Source organism: Poeciliopsis prolifica, unplaced genomic scaffold, assembly GCF_027474105.1.
Source record: "Poeciliopsis prolifica strain line A6 unplaced genomic scaffold, Auburn_PproV2 SCAFFOLD026, whole genome shotgun sequence".
NCBI classification, from domain to species: Eukaryota; Metazoa; Chordata; class Actinopteri; order Cyprinodontiformes; family Poeciliidae; genus Poeciliopsis; species Poeciliopsis prolifica.
In genome coordinates, this window is record NW_026562401.1 from 6555291 (window position 1) to 6581404 (window position 26114).

At 40.9% G+C, this 26114-nt stretch overlaps 1 protein-coding gene across 2 annotated transcripts in view; it reads left to right on the forward strand.

Moving 5' to 3' along the window:
* The window catches only part of LOC129371063 (nectin-2-like), a 112581-nt gene that overhangs the window by 43527 nt on the left and 42940 nt on the right, over nt 1-26114 (forward strand). The window contains exons 3-7 of one of the 2 annotated variants that reach the window (XM_055047423.1): nt 120-369; nt 3501-3794; nt 4018-4135; nt 5263-5411; nt 19380-24441. In XM_055047423.1, the coding sequence (XP_054903398.1) occupies nt 120-369; nt 3501-3794; nt 4018-4135; nt 5263-5411; nt 19380-19960 (1392 nt within the window). In that variant the 3' untranslated portion in view covers nt 19961-24441. Of the gene's footprint in view, nt 1-119; nt 370-3500; nt 3795-4017; nt 4136-5262; nt 5412-19379; nt 24442-26114 lie in introns of those variants that run through there. The other variant, XM_055047424.1, reaches the window with a different exon arrangement.

The window sequence follows — 26114 nt, forward strand, 5'->3', positions numbered from 1 at the left end:
TACATTTAAATCTGGACGCCTTCAAAGACTCTCCGGTGTTTCTTATCGATGCTGTGATAAATGAGGTTCGCAATTCTTCTCTGCTGCTTTATGCTGACCCCAAACGTGCTCCGTTGCAGGTCACTTGGATATACGAGCCGAAGGATGGAGAGAGGATGAACATAGCTGTGTTCCACCCCAACTATGGCCCCAACTACCCTGAGTCCCAGATGAAGGGCAGAGTCGCCTTCAAACCCAGTCCGCCAGAGCTGTCCAGCCCTTCCATCGAGATCCGTGACGTCAGGATGACAGACGAGGGTCGGTACGTCTGCGAATACGCAACGTATCCTGACGGCAACGAGCAGGGCATCACTCAGCTGGTCATGTTGGGTAGGTCACAGTCATAATCTGCTGATTTTAATCATTTTTGGATTCAATTACTCTCAATGTGAATGTTTTTGTGAAGGTTCTGATGAGCAAGAAATTCATCTTAATCATGTAATATATCTGAGAACCACTTGTGTCTGAGTCTCTAGGTGACACTTGGCTAACAAATTAGAAATTTATGAGTTTCTTTAGGGGAATCTCAATAAAACTGAACAAAGTTCAGTTCATTAGTTAAATTTTAAAAAGTGAAACTCAAATTGTGTAGCTCCATTACTACAGAAATATATTTCTAAAGTTTATTTCAATTAATTTCTTTATGAAATTTAGAATATTATACGAGACAATACAGGAAAATTGTCCTGGTTTGTACAGAGACTGTGAAGTAGAAATCACACGAGGTCCTTGCTAAAAATTGCCAACTCCAAACTTGTCAATATAAAAATCAATTGGAAGGAAAAAATGTTGGAAACAGCTGCACAACTCCAAAGAATAACTGAAGCTGTGAGAGATCAGTGAAGCAAAGCCTATTGTAAGATTTGAACTGCAGCTGATTCAGAGTTTCAAGTCAAAAAACGATTGTTTAAGGCTGTTCTTCAACCAGAGAGGACATTTATAGGGCTGTTCCTGGGCTAAGAGGATAAATGACTGAATTGCTGTTAAAAATATGTTTCTTCCTGAATTCCTTTTTTTTCTTTTACTGTTTTTCACACTTGTAAGATGTAACAGTAGTTGGCCATGTAGCTTTTTGTTCCTTCAATAACGAACTGTACCACCATTTAAAAATTAAATTTTGTTTTTATTTGCGTTGATTTTGACTGATGCTCTAAAACACTGACGCGTGACAAACCTGCAAACAAAAATCAGGAATGAAAGAAACAAATGTTCACACCCTTGTGTCTCGCTGTAAGTTTGAATCGTATATTAAAACAAAATAAGAAGATATTTTATTTCAAGATGCAACTGCATGTTATCAGAAGGAACTTAAAGTCTAGAGTAGTTAAATGGAAATCTCTGTTTCAGTTTTGCTGGTATTTGCAGCATATAAACGGGGCCTGCTCCCAGTTTATCAGCCAACTATGTCAACACAAAGTTGAGAAATTGTCTGATGTTTACTTGTGCTGTTTTTCCTGTCTGATGCCGTTTTCTCTTTGAAACTCTACGGTGAAATAAGGCTGACACGTTTCAAAGTAAAACCAAAAGCTTGAAACCGCAACAGTGTTTCTATGCTTTCATGGTGTCAGCTTTAATCCAACTATGCTGTACAAGGCGATGATCAGCACCTCACTGCGGCTGAGGCCTTTTTGTAGGAACTGTTAGATCGCAGCTGCATCTGAAAATGTGCAGCAACAACAAATTGGGTTAATTGGAAAAAGTTATTCACATTTGAACATTTTGCAGTAAATAAATGAAATGACAACAGTTTATTATTATTATCATTATCCAAGTTAAACTTAACGGGTTTTTATTTGGTAATCCCCTTAAAAAAATCCATACGTCTACCAATCGAGTAAATCAATGGCTAAATTAAAGCTTACTGTAGTTGGGTGGAGTTTGGGTGGATTTAAGAGTTTGCAATATTTTAAGAGTTGCAATATGAAAAGAGAGATTGTAACTTTGATTCAAACCCTTAATTTTTGGAACATTAGGATTAATGTGGGCAAAAATGTTAACCATTTAGAAGAAAGTAGATAAAAAGAACCATTTGGGCCCATGGGGGATTATATTGCTCAATACATCTAATATTACAAGTTAAATGGAGCTTAAAATTAAATAGTGAACAACTGTTTTACTATCCATTGCAGTATGGACCAGAGTCACTCCAGCATCTTTTTGGTATTTCAGAGAAAAACCTTAAATTTTAGGAGCAGTGTGATAAATATTTATAAGATTTTGTTCAACTTTGGTTTAATCCATAGAACTCCCATTGTAAGGCAGTAATAGAACAAATTTATTACTATTTTTATGTTAAAGATGTAATTTAAAGTGATGTAAACACATACTATTCCTATATTTATTTGTAAAGTTGAAAACTGAAGGAAGAAATGGGCAAACTTCATTCTACTTGCATTTGAGCTGATAAATCTGTTGCACGCATCTCATTTATTTTATTTTTAATAATCAATGAATGAAGATATTGAGTAAGAGTAACCCAGTAAAAGGTGGTCTGTGCTCCTTCACAGGTTTTTAGTTTGAGTTTTTGCAACTTTCACACAGCAGCACATTGATTAGTGAGGGTATAATCGAAAAGAGGTTGGCCGGCTGTTGTCAGTTTATTTTTCTTCTCTTGCCAAAAGTGTTCAGTCATTTTTAGTTTTCCAGACTCGCTGAATCTGAGCCAAAGGAAAGTGAAGCATTTTTATATATTTTTTTTTTGTGCAATGTGGTCACCCATCTGCTTATAGTTAGAATATACTCACCTATGGGACAAATGCAAGGCATCTTGTGCTGCTCTTCAATTCAAACACATATTTTAAAAGGATTTAACATGAGAGCCTTGTTGCCTTGCCATTATTAGAGGCATCAGTTTTATTCTTCTTAATGTGAGATGGGCGAGGCTCAGCGCCCAGCGGCTCGGCGGCCCCTCACCTCTCCAACTCGCCGATCCTCTGTGCTTCCCTCAGGCGGCGTATTGATCTGGCTGCTTGTCATGCCTGCTGTCAGTTCCTGTCTTCCTGCTCTCCTCTGATCCCGCAAAGCTATCAAAGAGGGCAAATGAGAAGGGAGGGGAGAAATGACTGACATCATGTCATCATTTAGAAACAGTGTATGGAAATGCAGCGGGCCAGACGGGGACGTGGCTTATCAGCGATAGGTGATGGGGTATAGAGAGGAAGTAGATGAAGAGATGAGGCAGGATCTGCGAGTTTAGCAGGATTGCCTGTAATTGTTTGTCAATGAAATCTCAGGAGAGAGAAAAAAAGATTAACTGGACAGAGAGGGTTTGATTGGGGTTGGGAGGGCAGAGGATGTTTGCTTTTGTCAGCCAGGCTGACTTAAATTGTTTATCAGTAAAAGATAATTGCTCACATTATCATTTCCCTCAGCTGTCTTATTTTCTGTTTATTTCTCAGTACATCCATTAATCCTTTCTTTTTCCTTCTCCCTGTGCATCCTTTCTTCGCTGTGTCCACCAGCCAAGCCTCTGAACTCCGCCACCACCATAACGGCGATCGCTGGACCTCAGCCGGTCGTGGTGGCCCGCTGCGAGTCCAAAGATGGCCGCCCAGCAGCAAAGATCCGATGGGTGACCACAGCCAATGGCAACTGGACAGAAAAATCTAAGACGGGCGCCGACAACACGGTGACGGTAACAAGTGAGTACCGCCTGGTGCCGACGGCCATGGACAACGCAAAGGACCTCACCTGTCTGGTGACACACAGGACCCAGCTCAAAGACGAGAGCCTCCCACTGAAGATAGCCATTCAGTGTAAGACCACACACACACACACACCCACACACACACACACACACACACACACACACACACACACACACACATACACACAGAGAGGGACCCTGCTCTCATGATTTCCCCTGGCGCTCACACTAATGTGATAGGCTTTCAACATTTCAAACCTCACAGTGAATAATTAAACTTATTTCCCTTCCTTCCCCAATTTCCCTCCTGTCATTCACTCGTCCTGCACCAGACCCCCCTGTGGTTGAAATCGAGGGATATGACGGCAATTGGTACGTGGGCCGTACGAACGTCGGGCTCCTCTGCAAGGCTCACGCAAACCCCGTTCCTTTCTCTGTGGAGTGGAAATCGTGAGTATTGGGTCATTATGGAGGCTTTATCGTTTTGTCTTCCTGCCGTTTAAAGGCTTCCTTTCCTCCACTCGTAGTTTACTCTTCAGTCTGCAAGCGTTTTACAACTATAATCATAGTTCTTATTATTGACTCTGGAAAAACAGTGAAATGACTGAGTTATTTTTCATAATAGGATTTGAGGCGAGATTGAATTTTTCCACAAACAACTCTTGTTTTCCTTTATTATTGGTAATTTGTAAAGCTGCAGGAACTACAAAAATAATACAGAGGAAATAACTCTGGACACTTTAATCTTGGATATTTACATTTTTCTTATTTTTAATAACTCTTACTATAAAAGTTAGACGCTGAATTCTTTCACATAGAAATGGATCATCAATTCAACTGAATCAAATTATATTCAGCCTTATGAGCTTTAAAATCTGGTCTTTTTCTGATCGGTGAAACTTTGTAAGGCCTGCCAGCTTGCCATAACCAGGCAAACTCTGGTCAGATAGTGATACTGGGCAAAGAAGGCTTTATGTTTGTTATTTTGGTATCAGTAAGGCGTATAAAAATTAAGCTAGAGAAGCACAGAGGTATAAATGGCTGTTTAAAAGTAAATGTGTTGAGACGTGTGATTGGTTCTTTCATGCTGTAAAGGAGTGAGAGAGAGTAAAACTTAAAACAGATAACACGAAGGTTGCATGAATTACAAGAAGTGATTCATTTACGCCACTCTTTCTAATGCTATGTATGAAGGACGACAGCATTTAAGATTGGTTTTCTTTTTCTCTCCTTTTTGTACATTGTAGTTATTTAAAGAAACTGAGCCAAGTTTACTCTGGTTGGTGAAAAATTTACAAAATTCTGGTTGGTTCATCTCCAGTTATCAATTATTAGAGCTGGCGAAAACTATAGTCATTATAATTGTAAATGTGATTTCTTCTTCCCCAAATTTAACAGTGGATTTAATTTTTAGGAGAGCTGGACACTGACTGGTTCTGCTCTGCCAATCAAGATTAGTGGAATTTATTGAGACTGGACAATGCAGCACATTCTGCTCATATATAACTGTTCATTTCGGCCTCTCCTCACTGCTTTTTCCTTTTCTTTTCTACGTCGATCTGCTCGTTTCCCCACAGAATGAATGGAGTGATGCCAGACACCGTGCAGCTCAAAGACAAGGAGCTCAAGGTGTTGAAAGTGGACAATTCTGTCAACACCACCTTCGTGTGCGAGGTCCAGAACACCATCGGGACCACCAAGGAACAGATCACGATCAACGTCAGAGGTGAGCTGCATCCTGACTTAAGCAAGCTGCACTTCCGTTTAACTCGCACAATCAGTGCATAAATCTTTTTTTGTTTGATTTAAAATGTGAGCGCCACATGTGCGCATTCGTCACTGGAAATGATTAATTGAAGTGTCCTTTTCATGCACTTCCCTGCTACGTAATGAATTGGCATCACAAATCCACTCATCTGCTGCTCTAAACAGATTAAAATCAGTGCTTGCTGTAATTTGCACAAGTAGCAAATGTCCATATATGCTGATCAATTGTACATATTTAACGCATCAATAAAGCTTTGAGAATTCCAGCAGAGTAAAAGCAAACTGCACTGCTGGCTGTTCATTCATTACATAAACTTACCTCAGGCTTGTGTATGAAAATATTTATATCCTGAAAACCGATGAGCTGGAACCAAGTGCTCTTTCATCACACAAGCCACACGTTTCCCCGTGTTTTATGCTCTTATTGCTTCCCCAGGGATACACCTTGTTTTCCTCACAAGCCACATAAACACTGCAGACACCCACACACACATTTTCTCTGTGCTGAGGTTGATCTTGGGTGTTTAGTGTAAGGTTAGTGGGTCCAGCTGCTCTGTCCTTGGTGTGTGTGTCTGAGGGGATGTAAATGCTGAGTCAATGTGTTCATCCTTTTGGATTCTTTCCTTCGACATCATGTCTCTCTTTTTCTGCTTTCTGTTAGGAGTTTGTGCCACTTTTTCCACATCTCTTTGCATGCTGTCAATACTTTTTATTCCAAGTTTTCATACTGCAATAGTGTTTTTTTGTGCATCTAGATGCAATTTTGCATATCTATTTTTTTCCTTTGGCCTCCATTTTTTTCTGATCTGTTGTGGTTTTCAACCGAGGCCTATTTTTACCCTGAAGCCATTCTTACACTTGATGACTCCTCAGAAGTACTTGCATGCATTAATGTAAACAGAGGACCCAAAGCAAAGGAAATGAACAGTAATTACACTTTAGACTACAACAACTGTGAGTGGTGTATTTGATTTGTATAGATTTAGATTTTATAAGCTCATGTGAAACTTGCTACTGGTGTTAACAATGCGTACATCGCACAAGTCAATGCAGGACTTTAGTTTCATAAAAACACAAGAGTAGTGGTATTTTTGAGAAAATTGAAGCTTTTTCACAAACTTATTAAAGGTTTTATAAAAAAACAATTTTGTGTTTAAATCTTATTCTAGTTCACATTTGACATTTTAAAAAAGTTGTTTCTTTTCTTATCTTGAGACAATTCTATTGGCAAAAATCCTCTTGAGCGAGATGGAATATCCTTAAAGATATTCTATTTTGAAGTTGATTTTGATCAATATCAATTATTGCAATTACCACTAAAAATATGTTAACTGGTTGATCTGTGGTAATGTTTCTAACTCTTTGTTTGCAAGTGATAAAAATGTTCTAAGATTTTTAGGTTTGCAGTGTGAACAGTATTTTCTCTATTCAGTGAAAACATAAACGTATTCTCTGGGTTTGTCTCAATATGATTTAATGGTAGTATTTTTAGTCTTTAGATATACAATTGAAGTGCTTGGAGTGCAGACGTCGTCCTTCTGATGATGGGCAGGTTGTATTTCTAGAGCTGTTTGTGACTGGAGACAAAAAAAAGATTAAATACAATTGTTGCTTCTTAAAAATGGTTTGGCTAAAAGTTTAAATCTTTTTCTCCAATCCCTCTCCAGACTCATTGAAAAACTGAAGCAGCTCTTAGTGCCAAAGAGGAGTGGATGCTAACTGATGGCTAAATAATAGTTAGCCATATTGTCACAGTTCACTGTGTCTCTTCTTTCACTCATTATTAATTTTGCTACCAAGGAGTCAAAATGCTTCCAGACAAATCATTGCTTGGCACTGGAAGACTATTATTCTTTAACATGTCAGCTAGCCAGATGAGTAATTTTTATTACGCAACTCGGTCAATACGGCGTAGCAACTCAAGAGGTACTTCCATTCTTACTTCATCATTTGAGTTATAAAACTACTAAATGGGCACAACAGGTAAATCTTCAAAGGCCAAACCTTCATATTAGAGGGATTGATGTAACTTCACCACATGAAGAATCTCGTATTTCCCTTCGAAATGAAGAATTTTAACTCAGTTTTAAGACGTTTTGATAGAAACCTCTTAAAATCTTTTCAAAATCTCATTTGAAAAAAGAGATTTTTGCGTATTTGTTTTAATCTAGAAGTTTTTAAAAACTATGACACGGAGGAGCAATTTAATCATGTTTCTCTTGCTTTGTGTGCCAAAAACTGAAACAGATTTTGTGTTTCTGGTGTTGTGACCCAGCTGGTCCAGCTGTAGCAAAACACATTTAGATATGGACTTCAAAAAATAACTGAGATTTTTGTTGAGGAAAATAAGCAAAAAACAAGCAGGCAGCCTCACTGCATCTGGCACAGCTCAAGCCAAAGCAGGCGGATCAGGCAAGAGTCAGGCAAAAGCCGCCCAGAACCAGAGCAGCTGGCAGCAGTGGGGTAACGATCGTTAACTGGGAACCTGGCGGTCCAGTCTGACAGTCAAACCTTCTTCTCAGTCCAGCAAAAGAGGACAGTGGTTGATTTTTAGACCATTGCAGGGGTAGATAAAATTGATTAAGATGATCACTGATCTCCCAAAATTAAGGAAATTGGGGCAGATTTATCGTCTGGCCAATTTATTGATGCACTCCTATTAAATTTCAAGAAAAAATATAAAGTCAAGAAGTTAATGACTTGGAGAAAATCTAAACTATGTTGAAGTAAACATGTTTAGCTGCAATATTGAGCCTCACACTGCTTTACTCATTGTTGACTCATACTTTAAAATTTTACATAAATGTCAACATTGCTGCCATGTAAAATCAGAAATGGTCATTTCTGATTCAAATCCCACAGTTAAGTGTAATTTGTGAGAAATTGAGGCGATATTAAAGTTTCACTGGGAATAAAATGCAGGAATATGTTTTGAAAAACGGACTTCCCTTTGCCAAGTGATATCGGCTCGTTTGATATTGCAAGATCTGGTAATATCCGTCGAGTTGCACATGTTTTTGTGTGGGCACTCTTATTTGTGAAAATCATCCATCTATACAGACATGCATTCATGCGAGGAAGAGCCTCTGATGGTGTTTCTGTGCTTTGAAGTAAAAATGTCTAAAATGGTGTCAGTAAGACTGGAAAAGAGGCCACACGGTGCCTGTGCCCCCTCTCCCCCCACTCTGTTCTTCAAGAGTTCAGCAGGACCTTTCAGCAGAGTTCATCCCTGCATTTCACCTCATACAATATGCATCTCCTTCCACTCTTCTGTGGCATGATTGCACTTAATATGAAGTTATTTTCTGCTGACATAGGAGTAAACTGTGTCTATAATGGAGGAGAAAGTACATGTTTCCTGCTGGCTACATCTTAAAAGCCACCCAGGCTCTTCATGCTCTAATTTTTAGCTTTTTTCACCCTCTTCATATTTTGCTTGTTCGTTCTGATTATCCCTTTTTTCCCCATCTTCGAGGTCTCTTGGCGTTTTATGATGCCACAGTATGCGTCAGTATACTCTCTGGGGGCCACTTTCTCCTGCTACATGCAGTAGTAGTGTAACTGGCCTTTTTAGCACAAAGGATTTTTTTATCTCCTGCTGTGTTTTACAAGTGAGGAAGACTGGAAGATCCCATGAGCAGGTGGAGGAAGATGGAGACTTGATTTCAGACTACAAAGCCAGGGAGTGTGCGCCGAGATAAATCAGTGCCAGCATGCACTCCTTAGTCTGAGAGGGTAAAGACATGAGGGACGGAGGGAGTGGGAGCGATGCTGACAGCATTTAAAACTCCTGTGGGAATCTTGTGCCACTGCGTCCAACGTGTAGAGCCATTGGCCTCTGCTGTGGCTCAGCGTAGTGTGTTTCTGTCACTCTTCAAGCCTCTCAGAGCGGATCAGTCACCCTTTGCTGCTTCAGCTCTTCACCGCTTTTCTTCTCAACTCCACCATTCGTTCCTCTTCTGCTCTCTTTCATCCTGAAATTATTTTTTCTTCTTTTGCTTTCTCATTTTTTTCTGCCTCTTACGCTCTCCATTATCATTTTCGGTCGCATGTTGAACTTCCCACAAATCGCTCATCCACCCATCCAGTCGGGTCCGTCCTCCTTCCCTCTGTCCTGCTCCAGTGTCACTCATTTCCAGAGGAGGAGGAGGATAAGATGCAAGCTAAATCTGCCAGCAGTTAAGAGGTGACTAAGGCGAGCAGCAAATGTCAGAGTGAAGCATGATTGTGGGAGGAGGAACCTATGGTGGAAAGAGATGACTTCAGATGGGGGTGTGATTCAGACCTGCAAAGACTAATGTGGATCTTTGTAGACAAACAGGGCTAAGAGGGGCTGACAGGCGTGAAATGGTCAGCACCTGCTACATGGCAGGTCCCCTGCTCCTTGTGTTTTTTTTTTCTTACCCCACAGCTGCATGATACACAAAAACATGAATCCACTCCACTTTGTGACTCTGCTTTACTCGAGTCCCCTGCCCTCAGCCGTGCCCTGCGTACACAAGGCAGAGAGAGGGATGGATGTCCTCTCTTCTCCTTGCCTCTCCTCCTCTCAGTTCTGATCCTGTTGCTTAGTCATATGCAGACATCCCCTCTTCTCCTCTTTCTTTCCCTTTTATCTCTCCCTCGTCATCTCCTTGGCTCCACTTGGCTCTCTTTGTTGCATCTTTCATCTTCTTGCTCAGCATACGCTCTCTCCCACTTCTCTCATTCTCAGGTTGTCTTTCAGCCTCCGCCTGCATGCTTGCTGATCTCTCTGCTCGGAGAGGATGCTCTTACCCCCCCTCCAGCGTTCTTCTCCTCCTCCTCTGCCCATGCAATCTCCTTCTCCTCTCCAGCTTAACTCTTAAATAGCAGCAGCTCTTCCTTAATCACAGCTTAGTAGTCTTCATTTCTCCTTCCATCCCTCCATTCTGGGTTTCTCTCAGGGGGACTCTTGTGAGGCTATAACCTAGATTCCCTCCATCTTATTTCCTCAGTCCAAGAAGAAAGTGGGGGCCGCTCAGCTGTATGTCCCAAAAAAAAAAAAATTAAATGTTCTGGATTGAATCTCCCATGCGGTCAGCGCGGCTTCTTTTCAGTTCAGCGGAAAAGAGATTTCCTTTCAATTCAGTGCAACCTCTCCCATTTTCTGACTCATCTGAAGAGACAGTTCAAGGGCAAGGGGCTTGGCTGTTTTTCCTCCACTGGGTGAGGGGTTTTTCCTGTGCACGCGCGTCTGCCTGTGTCTGTCAATCCATGCGAGAAACGGCCAGAGCTCGGGTCTGTAGGAGCCAAGTCTCCCCCTCCAGCCTGTGACTGGCCCCCTACTCCACACTAATTAGCGCACACATGCACAAACGGTGGCGCTCCAAACCCACACACAACCCCGTTCGATAACTTCAAGCTCTGCTTTACGTGAAGTCCTGCCCAACATCAGATCACCGCAGACTGTAATGGTATGGGAGGAGTAGGAGGCTGCGGCCACGTCTGTATTTGTGAGGCTGCAGTGAATTTTTACTTACGCTCCGTCTCACTCATTACTCTCGCTCATTTGAAGCGTACAGTCCTCTTGGATGAGACTTCACAAGAAGCAGGCTGTGTTTTGGCATCCACGATATGCTTTCTGTGTTTGGGGCGGGGGGGGGGGGAGGAATTACTTGCTGTAGTGTAGAGGTGGCAAAATTATTATATTTTTAATACTTTTTTACTGTCGTATAACAAACGGCATCTTATTACAATTTCTTTTTGCCAAAAGGAAAAGGCTTTAAGCCCAAATACCATTTCTGAACAAACTTTTTATCAGTTTATGCTATTTCCCCAACTTAACATCTGCAACAAAAATATACTAATGATATGAATAGAAATGCATTCATGGAAGTGATTTTGGTGCGTTTGTATCATATTTTTTTTATTTTATTCCCTTGCCTTAAGGCACAGCCTTCCACATAGCTGGCAGAAAACAACATGGATATAGAAATTGATTTTTTTTTTCTTCTGTAAGGTTGGCATATAAGGCAGTTCAAAGAACAACCTTTTAGACTTTTGCAGTAAATTGGTGTAAAACCTTTAGTCAAAGCTGTGTGACTCTTGGTAGTGCAAGATAAAACAAAATCCATCAAACCTCAAAAGTCTGTTTTTAATGCTTTTTTTTTTCTGAAAGCCATACAAATCTTCATACTTCTCCTGAAAAATAACCAAACCGATATTTGATGGGAGTTTTTGGTAACAAATTGTTTTTTAAGGGAAACAGAACAGGCTGTGCTTCATCACAATGAAAATGACATTGAAGGTAAAATCTCATCTTCTAACGGTACGCTTTCTTTTAATTTGAAGCCAGTTTTTCTCATTTTCCGGGAAATGTTGGCCAATTTTGAATTCTAAATGTGGAAACCAGTTTACAAGACTTGGATATTAAAATATGGCAGCTGAACAAATGAAAATGAATAAAAAGTTTTGTATTTTAAGTCAGTCTTTCCTATAATGCCGTGAAACATACATTTCTGAATATGCTTCTTTTGGGGTTTGAGTAAATATGAATGTAGAGGCAACAATATATTTTTGTGTTAACAGTCATTAGAAACGAGGCTGCAGAATGCTTCTTAACTTCATTGTTGCTACACCGTAATGACACTCAGTCGCAATATTGCTGAACTGCTGTTAACTGTATAAGGAACATGGGTGGTGGTTAAACCCACCCTAAATATTTTTTGTTCTTTGTTGTTTCAAAATATTAAAGTCGCTGAGTATAACCAAGTTGTTGCTTCCCCAAACAGTTTTAATAAGGCTATGTTTTTGAGATTAATCACTTTCCCCCATCGGACAAATAAATTCACTACCCACTTTCTCTGTGTGCAATGAACGCAAAGCAGAAATGCTCTTTTTGATATTCGTTTTATTTATTGCGCGTCATCTTAGCGCATGTTTTCCAGACATTGTGCAGCTTTAGTCGGTACCATAACAGACAGCAAGTCTCACTCAGTGTGACATCTCTCCGTGCTCGGAGTCGGACAAATCCAAGACAGATTACGCTGCTCACTTCACACAAACATGGAGCAGCAGCAGCCAAAACCGTCTCTCTTCTACCTTTGAGCCGCTGTGAAAATGTGAAACAGAAATAAAAGCTTGGATCATTTATGAAAATCTTAATTTGTTTAATTACTTTACAATATCATGAGTTTGTGTTGAATTCTGCTCAGTCACGTTTCTCCAAAGGCAGAATCAGGAGGTTTTATAGAGAATATGTAATCCCTCTGCTTGTCAGCATGTACTGATTCTTCACAACTTCACATGATCTCAATAACCACCAGTATTGTACTTCTGCTTTTTTCCCCTGCCGTTATCCACACAGCTTGCATATTGCAAGCTTTCCGCTGGCTCATCGAGGAGCTTGTTTCGGAGACGTCTCCTCCTTTACCCACTTAAACAAACTTCAAGGCTTCGTTGTTGGATGTCTGGGCCTGCACCGACAGCCTGCTGTGACTCTTTTTACGTCTCATTTTGTGAATCTTTTAAGGGGTTATCTTCAGAACGGCAGAATAAAACATGAATTATCCTCTACAAAAGGATTTATCTGCGCAGTCTGAAAAAACCCAACTTGAGCGATGCATTAAAAATAATTGGATGAGTAGTGCTTGGGAAAAATTTGCATTTGACTTTAAGTGTAATTTCTTTTGATGTGATGGAAAAGTGTCGCAGCATCCGGCCCAAAGTTCTCCTGCGTGTGACGGAGCTCCTCTGGGCCGGAGATAATGGACTTCTTGTGTTCCTGTTAGGAGTGGACAGAGAGTTCCAGCTTTTGCTCTCTGGTGTGTGTGAATAGGAGTGTTTAGCGCAGCTTGCAAAGCAAGGGAGTTGGTGTGCTTTGGGAGAAAAGCGAACAAAAGCAGGAGAAAAGTGTAGCCATCATTATTAATTTTTTCCTCGGGCACGCAATGGAGAAAAAGGGTCCAAAAAAAAAAGTAGCATAAAACAGAAGTACGAATGCAAATTGGAGCGATGATGGGGAAAATGGATTTAGCGCAGACAGCATGCGTGGAGGAGACAGCTGGTGTAGTGGAGGGAGAGACGGAGGAAAGGAAAGAGGAGAAGAGCACAGGTGTAGAAGCCAGCACACTCCCATTTTCTCTCTTGACAAGAATCAGTGTTACGAGAGTGATTCTGTCTGCCTTCTATGCACTTAACAAGAAGGGCTGATTTCTTTGGGATTTCGAATAGGAATGACAATAAAAGTTAGGCTGATTTGCTGCTTTCAAATTGAGGCAGGGATTCCAACAGCAGCGTCCTGCGGTTAATCCTCTGCAGCGCCTGGTGAAAGTGCGGAGAGGAGAGCTTCAGACATGATATTCAGCACATCTAAGGGCTTCTTGATCACTTTCAACCAGGGACTGGCATGAAAAATTTATGGGCATGCCATAATTTTATTTGCTTATAAGCTGAAGAGCTCCAACCTTAGGGGAAGACGAATAGGTTTGCGACAGATGAAGATTTCAAACGTGTTTACTTGTAGCTATAGAGAGCAATTTCTTTGCTTTTAGCACAAATGAGTGTAAGGGAGCCCAGCAGCAACCTCTCTTCACAAAGAAATGTGCAAATGAGAGTTCTGACCATTAAGGACGGCGAGATGGAAACATTTAATCTGAATGAGAGCAGCAAAAATCCAAGCTTACTCAGAAAATAGCAGACAAAAGATTCAGGTGGATGGACTGAACTGAAACAAAACACATTGGAAATAAACCAAGCTGCTGTGTGGCTCAAAAATATGTATATATTTTTTTAGCATTTTTACATTTTGCCGCGTTTCAAGTAAATGTTGTTATTGGGATTTTATCTTGGACCCAAGACAAAGAAGTGCATAATTCAGAAGTGAAATGCAAGTGTCATACATGATGCAGCTGTATTTTATTATAGGTTCATGTAGGAGGATTAGCAGCGTTTCTTCCATACACAACCTGTTTCACTCACTGAAATAAGAGTTTAGGCCTTTTCTGACCACAGCGCTTTGACAAACTGCAAATAAGACTTCTCATGGTTTTCTGTAAGCTGTAGATTTCTTCTCACCACTATTTCATAAAGTCCAGTTTTTTCACTTGTCCCACCTTAGCTTTGGATTTCTGCAGCTCTTACCTTGGATCACATGGCTACTTTAATTAATAGTCTCCTTATACGGCCTATTAGTTTAGGTGGAAAGCAAATCTGAATTTTGGGATGTGGATTGAACGGTCTCTGAAGTGCACAAAGCTTTGGACTTGTTTTACCAGCTAACTTGCTTTCTACTGCTTTCTTCCTAACATGTCCGCTCTGCTTCTTGGTCCTCATGTCGCTGTTTGTTTACTAATGTTCTCCAACAAACCTCTCAGGTTTTCACAGAACATCTGCATTTATACTGACATTAAGTTCTGGACATATTTACTAACGAGGTGACCAATCAACAGCATCCCTGGACATGTAGAATATTGTGCATGTCAAAACGCATTCGATATGTAATATGATAAGACTGCGATGCCATTCTTTTTCAAGAAAACACAAAGAAAGCCCAGTGAAGAGTGAAGCTGGCATCAGGAAACCTCTCAAATAAACAACGTTGGGATCCGACGTCGCCTTCTGTGTCGTCTTCTCAATTTCAGATCCATAGCAAGACGTTGCTCTGTTGCTTGATGATCCACGACCTGTTGGAAGATCACATGAAAGCATGTCAAATACAATGAAATCTTACAACATGCATCACACAAATCCTTTGAAAGTGGGAAATATTCAGAGATAATCAATTCCCTTTCTAAAAGTAGGCTTACGCTTTAAATCTCCAAAGATTATGTGTTGCTGTAGAAACGGCTTATGAAATAAAATCTAGGCTGTCTTTCTGATGTAGTCATCCTTTCTGTTGAAGTTAACTCTCCTGATAGGTTGTCTACATATTGCCACGCTGCAGAACCGGTGCTAGTTGCAGGGCATTTTTCTTCCGAGCAGCTTCACACTACTGTGACTGCAAACAGCATTAATTCCAGCAGTGGTACTGCCAGAAATCCCCAACCCTCTCGTTTATAGATGATGACCACACTGGGAGGAAACGGTCACAGATTCTGTTTATGGGGAGTTGTCAGAGTCCCAGAAAGCATTTAAAATCCTGAAGTTGTGACCCAAATAAGCCTCTGCAAAGCTCAAGTTTGTGGGGACTTTACTGTTTTCTTTATTACAGAAGAGCTTACTCGTGAACTTCTTTCTTGTAGGACACATTATAATTTAGTGTGACTTTGGTAAAATGTTTTTTCCCTCTGTGCCTTAACTATAGCATTTTTATGCACTTCTGTAGGAAATAATGTTTCTTTATTTTATTATGCTTGTTATTTTAACCATACATAAAATTTTAACAAGTTAGGTGGTATGCTATCTTTATGTTTTAAGTTCTTAAGTGGTTTATTTGGCATATGTATGTTTCATAAAATTAGCTGCACATTTAAATGTAAAATAAAATGTTCTATAACATTTTATTTTATTGCCACGCTGCAGAACAAATGCTGCTAGTTATGAGATACATTTTCAAATGCATCTCAAAGCATCTATTTGTAGTGCTTTTGAATAATTTAACGTGATGGTTGTTAAACTGTGTGTGTGCACATATATAATTGTTTGGTACATTTTAGCAAAAAGATAGAGCATTTGGTATAATTTGTGTTAAACATTATCCACACTCCGCTAACACTGACTGCTTCAATTGGGTTGTCTGGTTCTGTAACAGGTTGGCTGCTAAACATGGCAACATGGGTTTAAAACAATAACACTGTTGGCTCACATGCCTTTTATTTTACACATGAAGACAGTAGCGTTTGTGCAAACAGAAATATTTATGAACGGTTGAATTTGTCTGTCTTTGAAACATTGAAAGCAACAGAGAGAGAATGGCCGGCTTGTATGTGGTACATACAGGCCAGTAAAACGCCCGTCACTCCAGCTCTCTCTAAAGAATCTCTTTGTTAAATCAAGACGGTTTCTCCAGAAGACAAAACATTTTGCTTGACTTCTTCTTTTTTTTTTGTCATTTAGACTGTCTTTCTTTACGACACTGACTTTAAATTATAACAAACATAACATTTTTTAGCCATTATTGTTGTGTCAAGTTACAGAGGCACAAGATGCAACAAATCTTTCCATAAATGAATATTTCTCAAAAAGCTCAATTGAATTTCTTTGTGTTGTAACTTCTTTGCAAATGTTTCTCAAATAAACACTCTGTGAAAAATGTAGCTAATGTTCCATGTTTGTAATCTAGAACAGAGATTTCACGCGGTTATTTTAGAGTTGAAACAAAATAAAAGCGTTTCAGGATATTTGTCATTTACTAAGATCTTGCTTCAGAATGACTGGAGTTGCAATGTTGGGGAAAATCTTTGAAGATTGCAGCAAGAGCTTTGGATGTTGGCATAAACAAAGCTAGTGTTGACTGAGCTGGCTAATGCCTTCTACTGTCCCCTGTTTACAACTCTTAGTGAATGTGTGGAAACTGAATGAGCAGTAAAAGGAAGGATTTTGAGTAGCACTATAAACTGGCTCTTTTACTATATAGTGAATTACACTGAATGAGGGGACCCTTCCAACACAGCTTTGGTATTTATTAGCACTTCCCTTGCTCGTGGAAGCAATAACATCCATTCTAGCACAAAGATGTGCTTTATAAAGGTCGTGTTGAGATAAAATACAGCAATAATATCGCTGGACACGGGTGTCCAGGGAGTGGTAAGAGCTACGCAGCTGACGAGTCATATGGGACCTCATCAAACCCTGATTTAGTCTCGACTGCTCCGTCCCAGCAGTTTTTGCGTGCATAGATGTTGGAAAAAGCAATGCATTGGATTTGGCAGAGCCCTACTTTTCATTGTATCCCCTTAAGTTTGTTTGCACTCTAACAAAGCCACTAAATGCCCTTTTTTTATGTGTATGTATGTGGAGCAAGGCTGTTGGGACTTTGAGATGCCAGATTAGAAATGGATTCACATTGAAGTAATCTACACTCAAATAATTACAAAAGCAGAGGGGGGTACCCATTCAGTCCCCCCGCTGTTGATGAATCGCTTCAAGGAAGAGTTGTCATTCTGTTGCGTTGCGCGTTCATTCACCCCTCCATGTCTCCATCTTCTTCTTTCCTTCATTCATTGCTACAGTCCTCCTTCTCCTCTGCATGGCCTCCACTTGTTTTCCTGACCCGCCGCTCTCCACCTCATCAGAAACTGTGTACATTTGAGCATGCGTGTGCGTGTGTGTGCGTGGCTTAATTCCCAGTCCCCATCCTTCCCCCGTCCCTCCAAGCTCTGTGATTTGTGATGGGCCTTGGACAGACCCTGGCTGTCGAAGGGCAGCACACGGGGGAATGTGGCTGAGACGTTGTAAAGACGTGGCTGTGGTGAAGGGGACAGGAACAGCCTAAAGGGAGGGGAGGATCTGTCAGTGCAGCTGAAGGCTCGACACACACACACCATCACACACACTCTCACACTGACTGCTATTAAAAAATATTTGCCTGCTTACAGATTTCTTGTTTTTTGACTTTGTCCCACTTAAATGTGAAAATTGTCAAAAATTGATGTAAAAGATGACCTCAGTAAATACAAAAAGCAGCTTTCAAATGCTAAATTAAAAAAAGTTTTGTTAAAAACCTATTAGATAACAGCTGCCATCAAGCATTTGTGATAACCAGCAATAGTCATTTAACATCACTGGAGAAAATTTTGCCCTGTTTTATGCATAACTGGTTTCAATCAGCCAAACTGGAGGGTTTTGGGGAATTACCAACCGGTCAAGGGTCTTTACACACGGCTCAATCTGATGGAAGTTCAGACTTGGACTGGGCCACTTCCAATCCTCTTTGTTGAGGTGGACTCGTCTGTACAGTTTGGGTCATTTTCCTGCTGCATAACCCGATTGGCGTTGAGCTTAAAGTCTTGGATTGATGTTCAGATATTCTCTGTCAAGACCAACACTAGAGAAATAAGATTCTGAAATATTTTTCTTTTGTCTCATTAGTATACAGAATATTTTTCCAAAAGACTCGGGGAGGATGATGATTTCTTTTTGAAAAAAATGTTTTTGGAAGCAGGCCTGTTGTGCTTTGAGGTCAGTGGAGGTTTTGGTTTCTCGCCTCAGTTTTAGCTCTTTCTTACTGTTGAATGATGAACACCCACTGGTTTAAAAGTTGTTTTGGGTTCTTTTGAAGGTGATTGTCTTATAGTAATTTTCACTGGACAATCAGTCTTGGAAATGGCTTTCTAAGCCTTTTTGAAATGTTGAATCTTAAAACCTTTTTTTTCTCCTCTTGAACCAATTCACATCAGGATCTTTTGGGATATTTGGGTTTACATCAGACAACTTCTACTGAAGTGATTTCTGATGGTGCTGGCTTGGTTGTGGATATCAAAAGTCAACCGATTTCTAAACAAACCCAACAAAATTATGATTAAACAAGTGGAGTGCTTACTGTTTGACGACAGTGTAGGTTGTTTGAGATGTTTGCATTTTTCTAGTAAAGGAATTCCTCATTTGAAAACATTATTTTGTATTTACTCTGATTTTATTTATTTGATTTATTAACCCCTCAACTGTCACAATGACACCGGTGTTATGACTGAAACTGTTTTGATGGCGGCTGCTTGGTGTCAAACATTTGAGTTTCAAAAGGAAAAATGGGATAAAATCTGTAAGCAAGCAAATACTTTTTCCCTGCACTGCATATGTATTTGGATTTAAATACAATTGACTGTACTTGCATCTCAGTAGTTTTGCACACTTGACTGAAGTTCACACCACCACTGACATCTCCTGTCCCTCACTTTCCCCTTTTCTTACTGGACTTTTTTCATGCTGTCTCTTTTCTCCTCTTTCTGGTGCCTACTTCTCTCTCCTCCTCCAATAATTTTTCATTTTCTTCTATTTTCTCCTTTTCTGCCTCTCCTCCCTCCCACAGAGCCTTCAAAGACCGACTCCAATGCTGGCGTCGTGGCAGGAGCTGTTATAGGCTCCCTGCTGGCCCTCCTTTTGGTCGCCGCCCTCGTTACCGTGCTCGTCACCCGCAGCCGTAGGCAGCAGCAGGGTTACCGGGCTAACGGCGGCAGCGACATGAAGACGCGCATATTCGGTGGCGGCAAGAAGGCCAGCAAAAACGGAACAAGCGGAGGAACGGGAAGCGGCGGCGTTGCGGGTGGTAATAACAACGGACCCGTCTACATCGATCGCTCGCCCAACCAGGGCCTGGGAGAGAAAAACAACCACCACCAGCCGTTCACCATGGGTGCCCGGCCTGAGGTCGTCACCGGCACACCCACCGCCCAGGACATCCTGCTGAGCAACGAATTAGATGAAGCAGAGAGGAGGAAGTTCGACGGGATGGAGGATGACGAGAGATACGACCACTTCACCGGAGGAGCCCCGATTCTGCAACTGCGCCCCCCTCCCAACCCGGACGACATGATTGGCGATTTTATGGACGATGACATGGAGTCCCAGCGGGATGGCTCGGTCATCTCCCGGACTGCAGTTTACGTATAGAGGAAGAGGAGGAGAGCATACAGAGGAGGAAGATGAGAGAAATAAAAAGCAGGCTTAAGTATTCCTCTCGAGGATTGTTTGGCTTTGGGTCTTGTCCCACTCCCTTTGAGGGGGGAAAAATTAAAAAATACCACTTTTATTTTTGCAAATTGATTTTAAATATATCCAATTATTAATCACAGAGCAGCCCCGTAGTGAGCAGGACTGGAAGAGGGCATGAGGAAAAGCATCTTATGAAGCATCAACTGAAAATCAAACTGAGAAAAGCGCAACATCTCTCTCACCGCTTCAGCTCATGCTCTCCCCATTGCTCAGTTCTTGACTTTCAACTGTCTGACTAAAAGAGAAAATACATAGTGTGGGAGTAGGAAAATTGAATCATGATACAAGTTTGGCTATACAGGCTTTTCACTTGCATATTCACTCCTAACTTCACTTAAAAATAAAATGTACTGTGGTTGTCAAGCAGTTCCATGTTGCCTGCGACTCTCAGTCCTCCTGTGGAAAGCCTTTTGTTTTGGTAATGTGTTGTGCTGTAACATCTGGTGTGTTGGTGTGTTTAAAAAAAAAAAAAAGACAGAAACCATCGGGTGTATTAGAGATGTGAATGATGTATTTGCTCCTGCTTACTCTGCTCTCTCTGCCTTACTCTGACAACTCTAAACACGCAGCCCTGCAGATCATCAGCAACACTGGACTCTTAAGGTTTGAAGAGAAGCTTTCGGCTTATTGTTTTTGTTTTTTACCAATAGAAAAGTTGAGAAGGTTCCCATTTGCAGCAACTTTTTAGGAAATTTGGCATGCAGACTTGTTTTTTCTGTGCCTGGAGGTTTGATGCTGGATAAAGGAATGAAGTGCTGCGGATGTGATGGGGCGGAGGGATGAAGAGAGAGATGCAGGAGGAATGGAGATAAGCACCTCTTCTTCCTCGTCCTCATCTCTCCGGATCCCTCCCAACAGGAGGAGCTTGACTGGTAATGAGCCATGAAGTTGCTCGTCTAGCTGGGACCAACAGATTGCCGCCGCTTATCGTTTATGAAGTGGCGTTTCCTCGCTCTAGCTCTCCTCCCATCCCTTCTCTTCCCGTTCTCTCCAGTGTTTATGGGAAGTGTTGATTTATCCGGGGCGCTGTCCAGGTCACGGCCACCTAGAGCAGGGGGAGTATTTTACCGCTGCTGATCCATCAGGAGCCCCACTTACTCCACTCCAATGGAGTAATTCACCTGGATTGGCCACATTCACAACCCTTCCTGCCACACTTTAGTAAATGGCCAGATGTAACAGAGCCTCCATTGTGCTGCGGCATTAGGCAAGACAGATTTTCAATGAGGATCATATATTACTTTCCATTAGCGGATGTTAGATGTTGTGAATTGATTGGAAGACGTAAAAAGGTTTGGTATTGATGGGCAACATGTGGTGAAATGGCCCTTTAGGTGCGGAGCTTATTGTCTTCGAACCGTTAATTCTTCCTTTTTAATGAGCTCCTTCCTTGAAATTAGGCCCGGTGGCTACTGTACACTGATGTCTTTGAGGCTCAGTGTGTGTATCTGCATGCATTTGGATAATTGTGATGAGAAGCTCTTTCCACTCATGAGTTTCCCGCCCTGATTATTGACTCCCCTTTGACCCCCTCCTCAGGACATCCAGCAGGTGTAATCTTGATCGATGCCATTAAGGCCTGGTGGGCTCTGCGCTGACCTTTTAGAAGGAGTCTGCCGGTCAAAACCAGGTTGACCCGCCAGCTGGGGCGTGGATTGCTGTAATCTGCCTCTTTTCTCATCATGGCGCTTTTACCCCGAGGAGAAATGCTTCAGCACAGACCAGGCATGCACCGGTACCAGATTCTCAACGCAGGATAACTGCAGCGTCAAAATATTGGCAGAAATTACCATAAAATAAAAATGTTTAAAGCAAAAGTTATTGCTAACTTTACTCATTAATTAGAGAAAATGAAATTCAAAACAGATTTTTTTTAACTGAAATATTTTACCTAAATTTTAGCATTTTTGAAAATTAATTAGTTTAAAACTGTTTTATATAAAATGTCACTTTATTTGAAATTAATTTAAAATTAATTATACTGATCATTATTTATAGCTTTGCCATTTTTATTTTATTTTTATGCAGACCTAAGTAAAACATAAAACAAGTTAAATGCGATTATTTCGATGATTTGCTTGTTTTATACTTTCTTGACTTGACAGCATCCAGTAGCAGGTGGGGTAGGGGCAGTGCCACGTTACTGTATGCTCCAGGCAGCAGGGAAAAACTCCAGCCTCTCTGGCTCTGCCCTTGGAATCTCATTAAAATGATTTTAAACCATAAAAACACTACGATGGGAGATTTTTGCAGATTTATTTCCCTGACAACGGCAGCCGGTCCATTCCTACCACAGACCCTGCATGCAATAAGTAGAAATATGTGTTTGCTGTTCTAATTGTTAACCTTCATGCTGGCAGAGAGAGAGCAGGAGAGAGGCAGAAGGCAAATAACAAAAATGGTGACAGCATTTAGCATTTGAGCACCGTGTGGCAGATTGTAAGCCAGCATGTTCAATGGGATTATCATCTAATGGCCTTAGTTTATGCATAAATGGATGAATAACAGATTTATTGAACACTGCTGACATGTCACAACCACTTAATAGAAAAAAAAATGTATTACTTTTTTGCACTTGTGTTTGTCACATCTTCAATGAACAATATCAGAGTAAAACTTGGTTTCTTGGGGTTGGCGGGAGTTTTAAAAAAAGAGAAGAAAACGAAAAGGGACAAAGAAAAACACTTATGTACATTTTGGTGTGAAGTATCTGTGTACTATAAATGTAATCATCTTTATTTTTCTCGTGAAAATGTACATATTTATGAAATGTAAATATCGGATTGATGGAGCCCGTTTTGCCAGGAGTAAGGAGGTTTGTGTTGGCCTCGAGTTCAAATGTCCTCGCAGGCTTTCAGAATGTAGTTTGGTCAATGCTGAAATGTCCTACCTTATATAACCTGAGGCTTATTTTATATTGGTGTTTTTTCCCTCGAATCACCTGCATTTTCACATAACCACATCCTATTTCTTTGCACACAGCAAAAAAAAAAAAAAAAGTATCTCCGATACTTTCACTCCACAAGCAACAGATGAACGCATGTGAGCCACCTCCGTTTAGTCGCTGGTGTGTATTCCAGCGACACTTTCACGACCGGAGCTGTGACCCGGGTGTCCGTCCTGAGTCACCGCTAAAGTGTTAAACTGCAGATATTGTGCATTTCAAAGGTGCATTCACTCGCGTGCGTGCACACAGCTGCTGTACGTGTATACATCGGCAGAATGAGGAGAAACAATTCGCCCACACAAACACCCTTCAGTCGCTTTCATTATGCTCACTCCCACAGCCAAACTGGTGGAGCAGCAGACACCTCATACCTGACAAGTCTGCCATCTTCTGACATGAGCCCACACAAAGCTGCACAAAATAATAATGGGGGGGGGGAAACAAAACAAACACAATCGCACTAATACAGAGATGTTTCCATCGTGCTTGAAAGCCGTGTTGAGAAGAAGCTGCACCCAAATTGTGAGCATGTAAATCTCACTTTTCAAAGAGCATCCATTTATGTTCGAGGATATATAGCTTTCATGAAAATGTCACCAAGCTGACCTCTTGTTCATCCCAGATTCCCTTTCAATGCTTTTAAAAGTCACTCATCGCACTCCCACATCCCCTTCAGTCCCTCCTCGTACCTCTGCATCCTCAGACACAAACGTGGTGACATCCACCTCTTCACTGAAGCAGTGCTTGTCAGACAAAATGCTTTTAGTGAACCCTGCAATTCTGGCTCAGGCCTAGCATCAAGGTGATGCAGTCTAAATATCAGATATTTCCCCCCATGTTCCAAAAAAGTGACGTCCCCTCGCCTGTTTGTTTGGCTCCAGACATCCGATGACAAATCAAAGCCTTAACATGTCCCAGCTCACTCGCATCACCGACAAAAAAAGAAAAAAACCTTCCTGTGTACATAGTATAAATATATAAATATGTAGCAGAGAAAAAAAGAATTACTAATTTATGGTGTCACATTTGTGTATTACTCAGTGACAGCAAGCATGAAGGATTTATTTTCTTCTATTACAGTCTCCTCTCTTTCTCTCTTCTGTTATTTTGCAGTGCTTTATAATTTATGTTTTCTGAGTGCTTTATTCTTGACTGCTGCGCTGTGATTGCTGCCAAATCTGGTGAATCTGAACTGTACACACGCACACACACAAACACACTCGCTACAAAACAGTCTTAACCCAAAATGTGCTTTTATTACTATCGACTGCTCTGTGTGAACGTTGTTTTAACTTTTTGTATTTTTAAATTTTTGACTTTGTTTTGGTCTGAACTAGGGATTGTTGTCACTGTTCTGTCATGTCTTTCTATATTTTTTTCTTTCTTTTTCGTATTCGGTTCATATTAAAGATTTCCTGATTTTTAAACTGTTCCTTGTGTTGCTGCTTTGTGTGTTTCAGTGTGTCGGTCCCTTTAACAGCTGAGGGTTGAGGATGAATTGGCTCCCAGATTGAAGAGAAGCTCCGCTCATTGATTCCCGCTGATTAGATTTATAGATAAATTGATCAAGATATGAAGTGGCCTCTTGGTCTCTTGTCACACAGAGTCCAGACCCTGGCCCTCGATATTTTTAACTCCAATTTCCTGGTCTGGCTGTTTGTCTCGTTTCAGTTTTGATAAATCTGTGCGAGTCCACAGAGGTGTGATAACGGGCTTATGGGAAAAAACTGAGCGCAAGTGTGAGGGAAACAATTTTGTAGAATAAAAATCTCATCCTGTGGACAAGCTCCACCTCCTACCAGCCTCCCTCTGCTTTGCACATCTGTCCTGGCTGGTTAAGCTAAACATGCTGCCTTGGCTACATGTCGGGCATCTGGAAAAAATACCTTTTAATGTTTCATTGGGAGATTTTGTGATGGAATGGCAAAATGAAGTGCAGAATTTTGAAGAGAAGAGAAAATTTTTATGCATTGTTTTAGATTTTTGTAAAAACTAATCTGCCCAGTCCACATGGGTGAACAACTGGTAAAACCTTCTGCTGCTATTAATGCTGCAAAGTGTTTTGGGTTGTGATTTACCAGCTTTGCACAATGAGGAGATCTTTTTGCAACATAGTGCAAGCTCAGTCTGTGTGAACTGGATTCACTCGTCCAGAACCCACATACCTGAATCTGATCCCTCATCTTATAGCTCTGTCTGCGTGTCCATGAGCCTCCAGGCTGTTCCTCTGATTAATGCTCTTCTTGTCAGGTTGGGTCGACGGTCAGGATATCTTGTGGAGTTCTGTTCAAAGCTTTAGGATATTGTTTCATAACCTGACCCTGATTTAAACCCTTCCACACCTTTTATCAATGAACTCTCTTTACTCCTTTGTGTTTATGATTAATTCAGTGATGATCTCTAACAGAACAGCTGGAGTCATACTGAGGTTGAAGCCTCACACACATGGAGTTTATTTAGGTGACAACTAGTTTCACTGGATTTTATTTTAGGGTACCAGACGTAAATAGGCTGAACATAAGTTTTCACTTCTCAGTTTGATATGGGAATAAAGTAGACTCTTTCCTTCCCTTCAGTTGCTCTTTGTGTTTATCAAACCATAAGAACAGGAGTTTGGATAATGTGACACAAAGGATAAAAGTTTATAGCATGAAAAGTTTTACAAGACGCTGAATGTCCAGGTTGGTGGAGTTAAAACTGCGCTTTATATCGGGGAACCAAAATAATCCACCCAGGATTGATGGTCAGCAGGTCAGATGAACAATGTTAATTAAATGCAGTAAAACTAAGATTTTCCACCATTTTCTGGTCCATGAACCAGCAGCAAATATTTTGATGCACTTTGAGTTTATTAAAAATCAGAAGGTGCAGCAGGCCTTTCATGCATAAAAGCGCATTCAAACCACCTCCACCAAGAAATCCGCTGGCACTTTTCACTTTTGTGCTACAGACCTTGAAATAAAACACAAGGTCAGAGCCAACTGGTTAGGAAAGTCCTGATCTGTACGTCTTTCTTCAGCATTCTTATCCCACTATGCTGGTTGTTATGAAAGGACACATGTATTCCCTTTCAACGTGAATAAATATTAGTACACCCAACAGGAG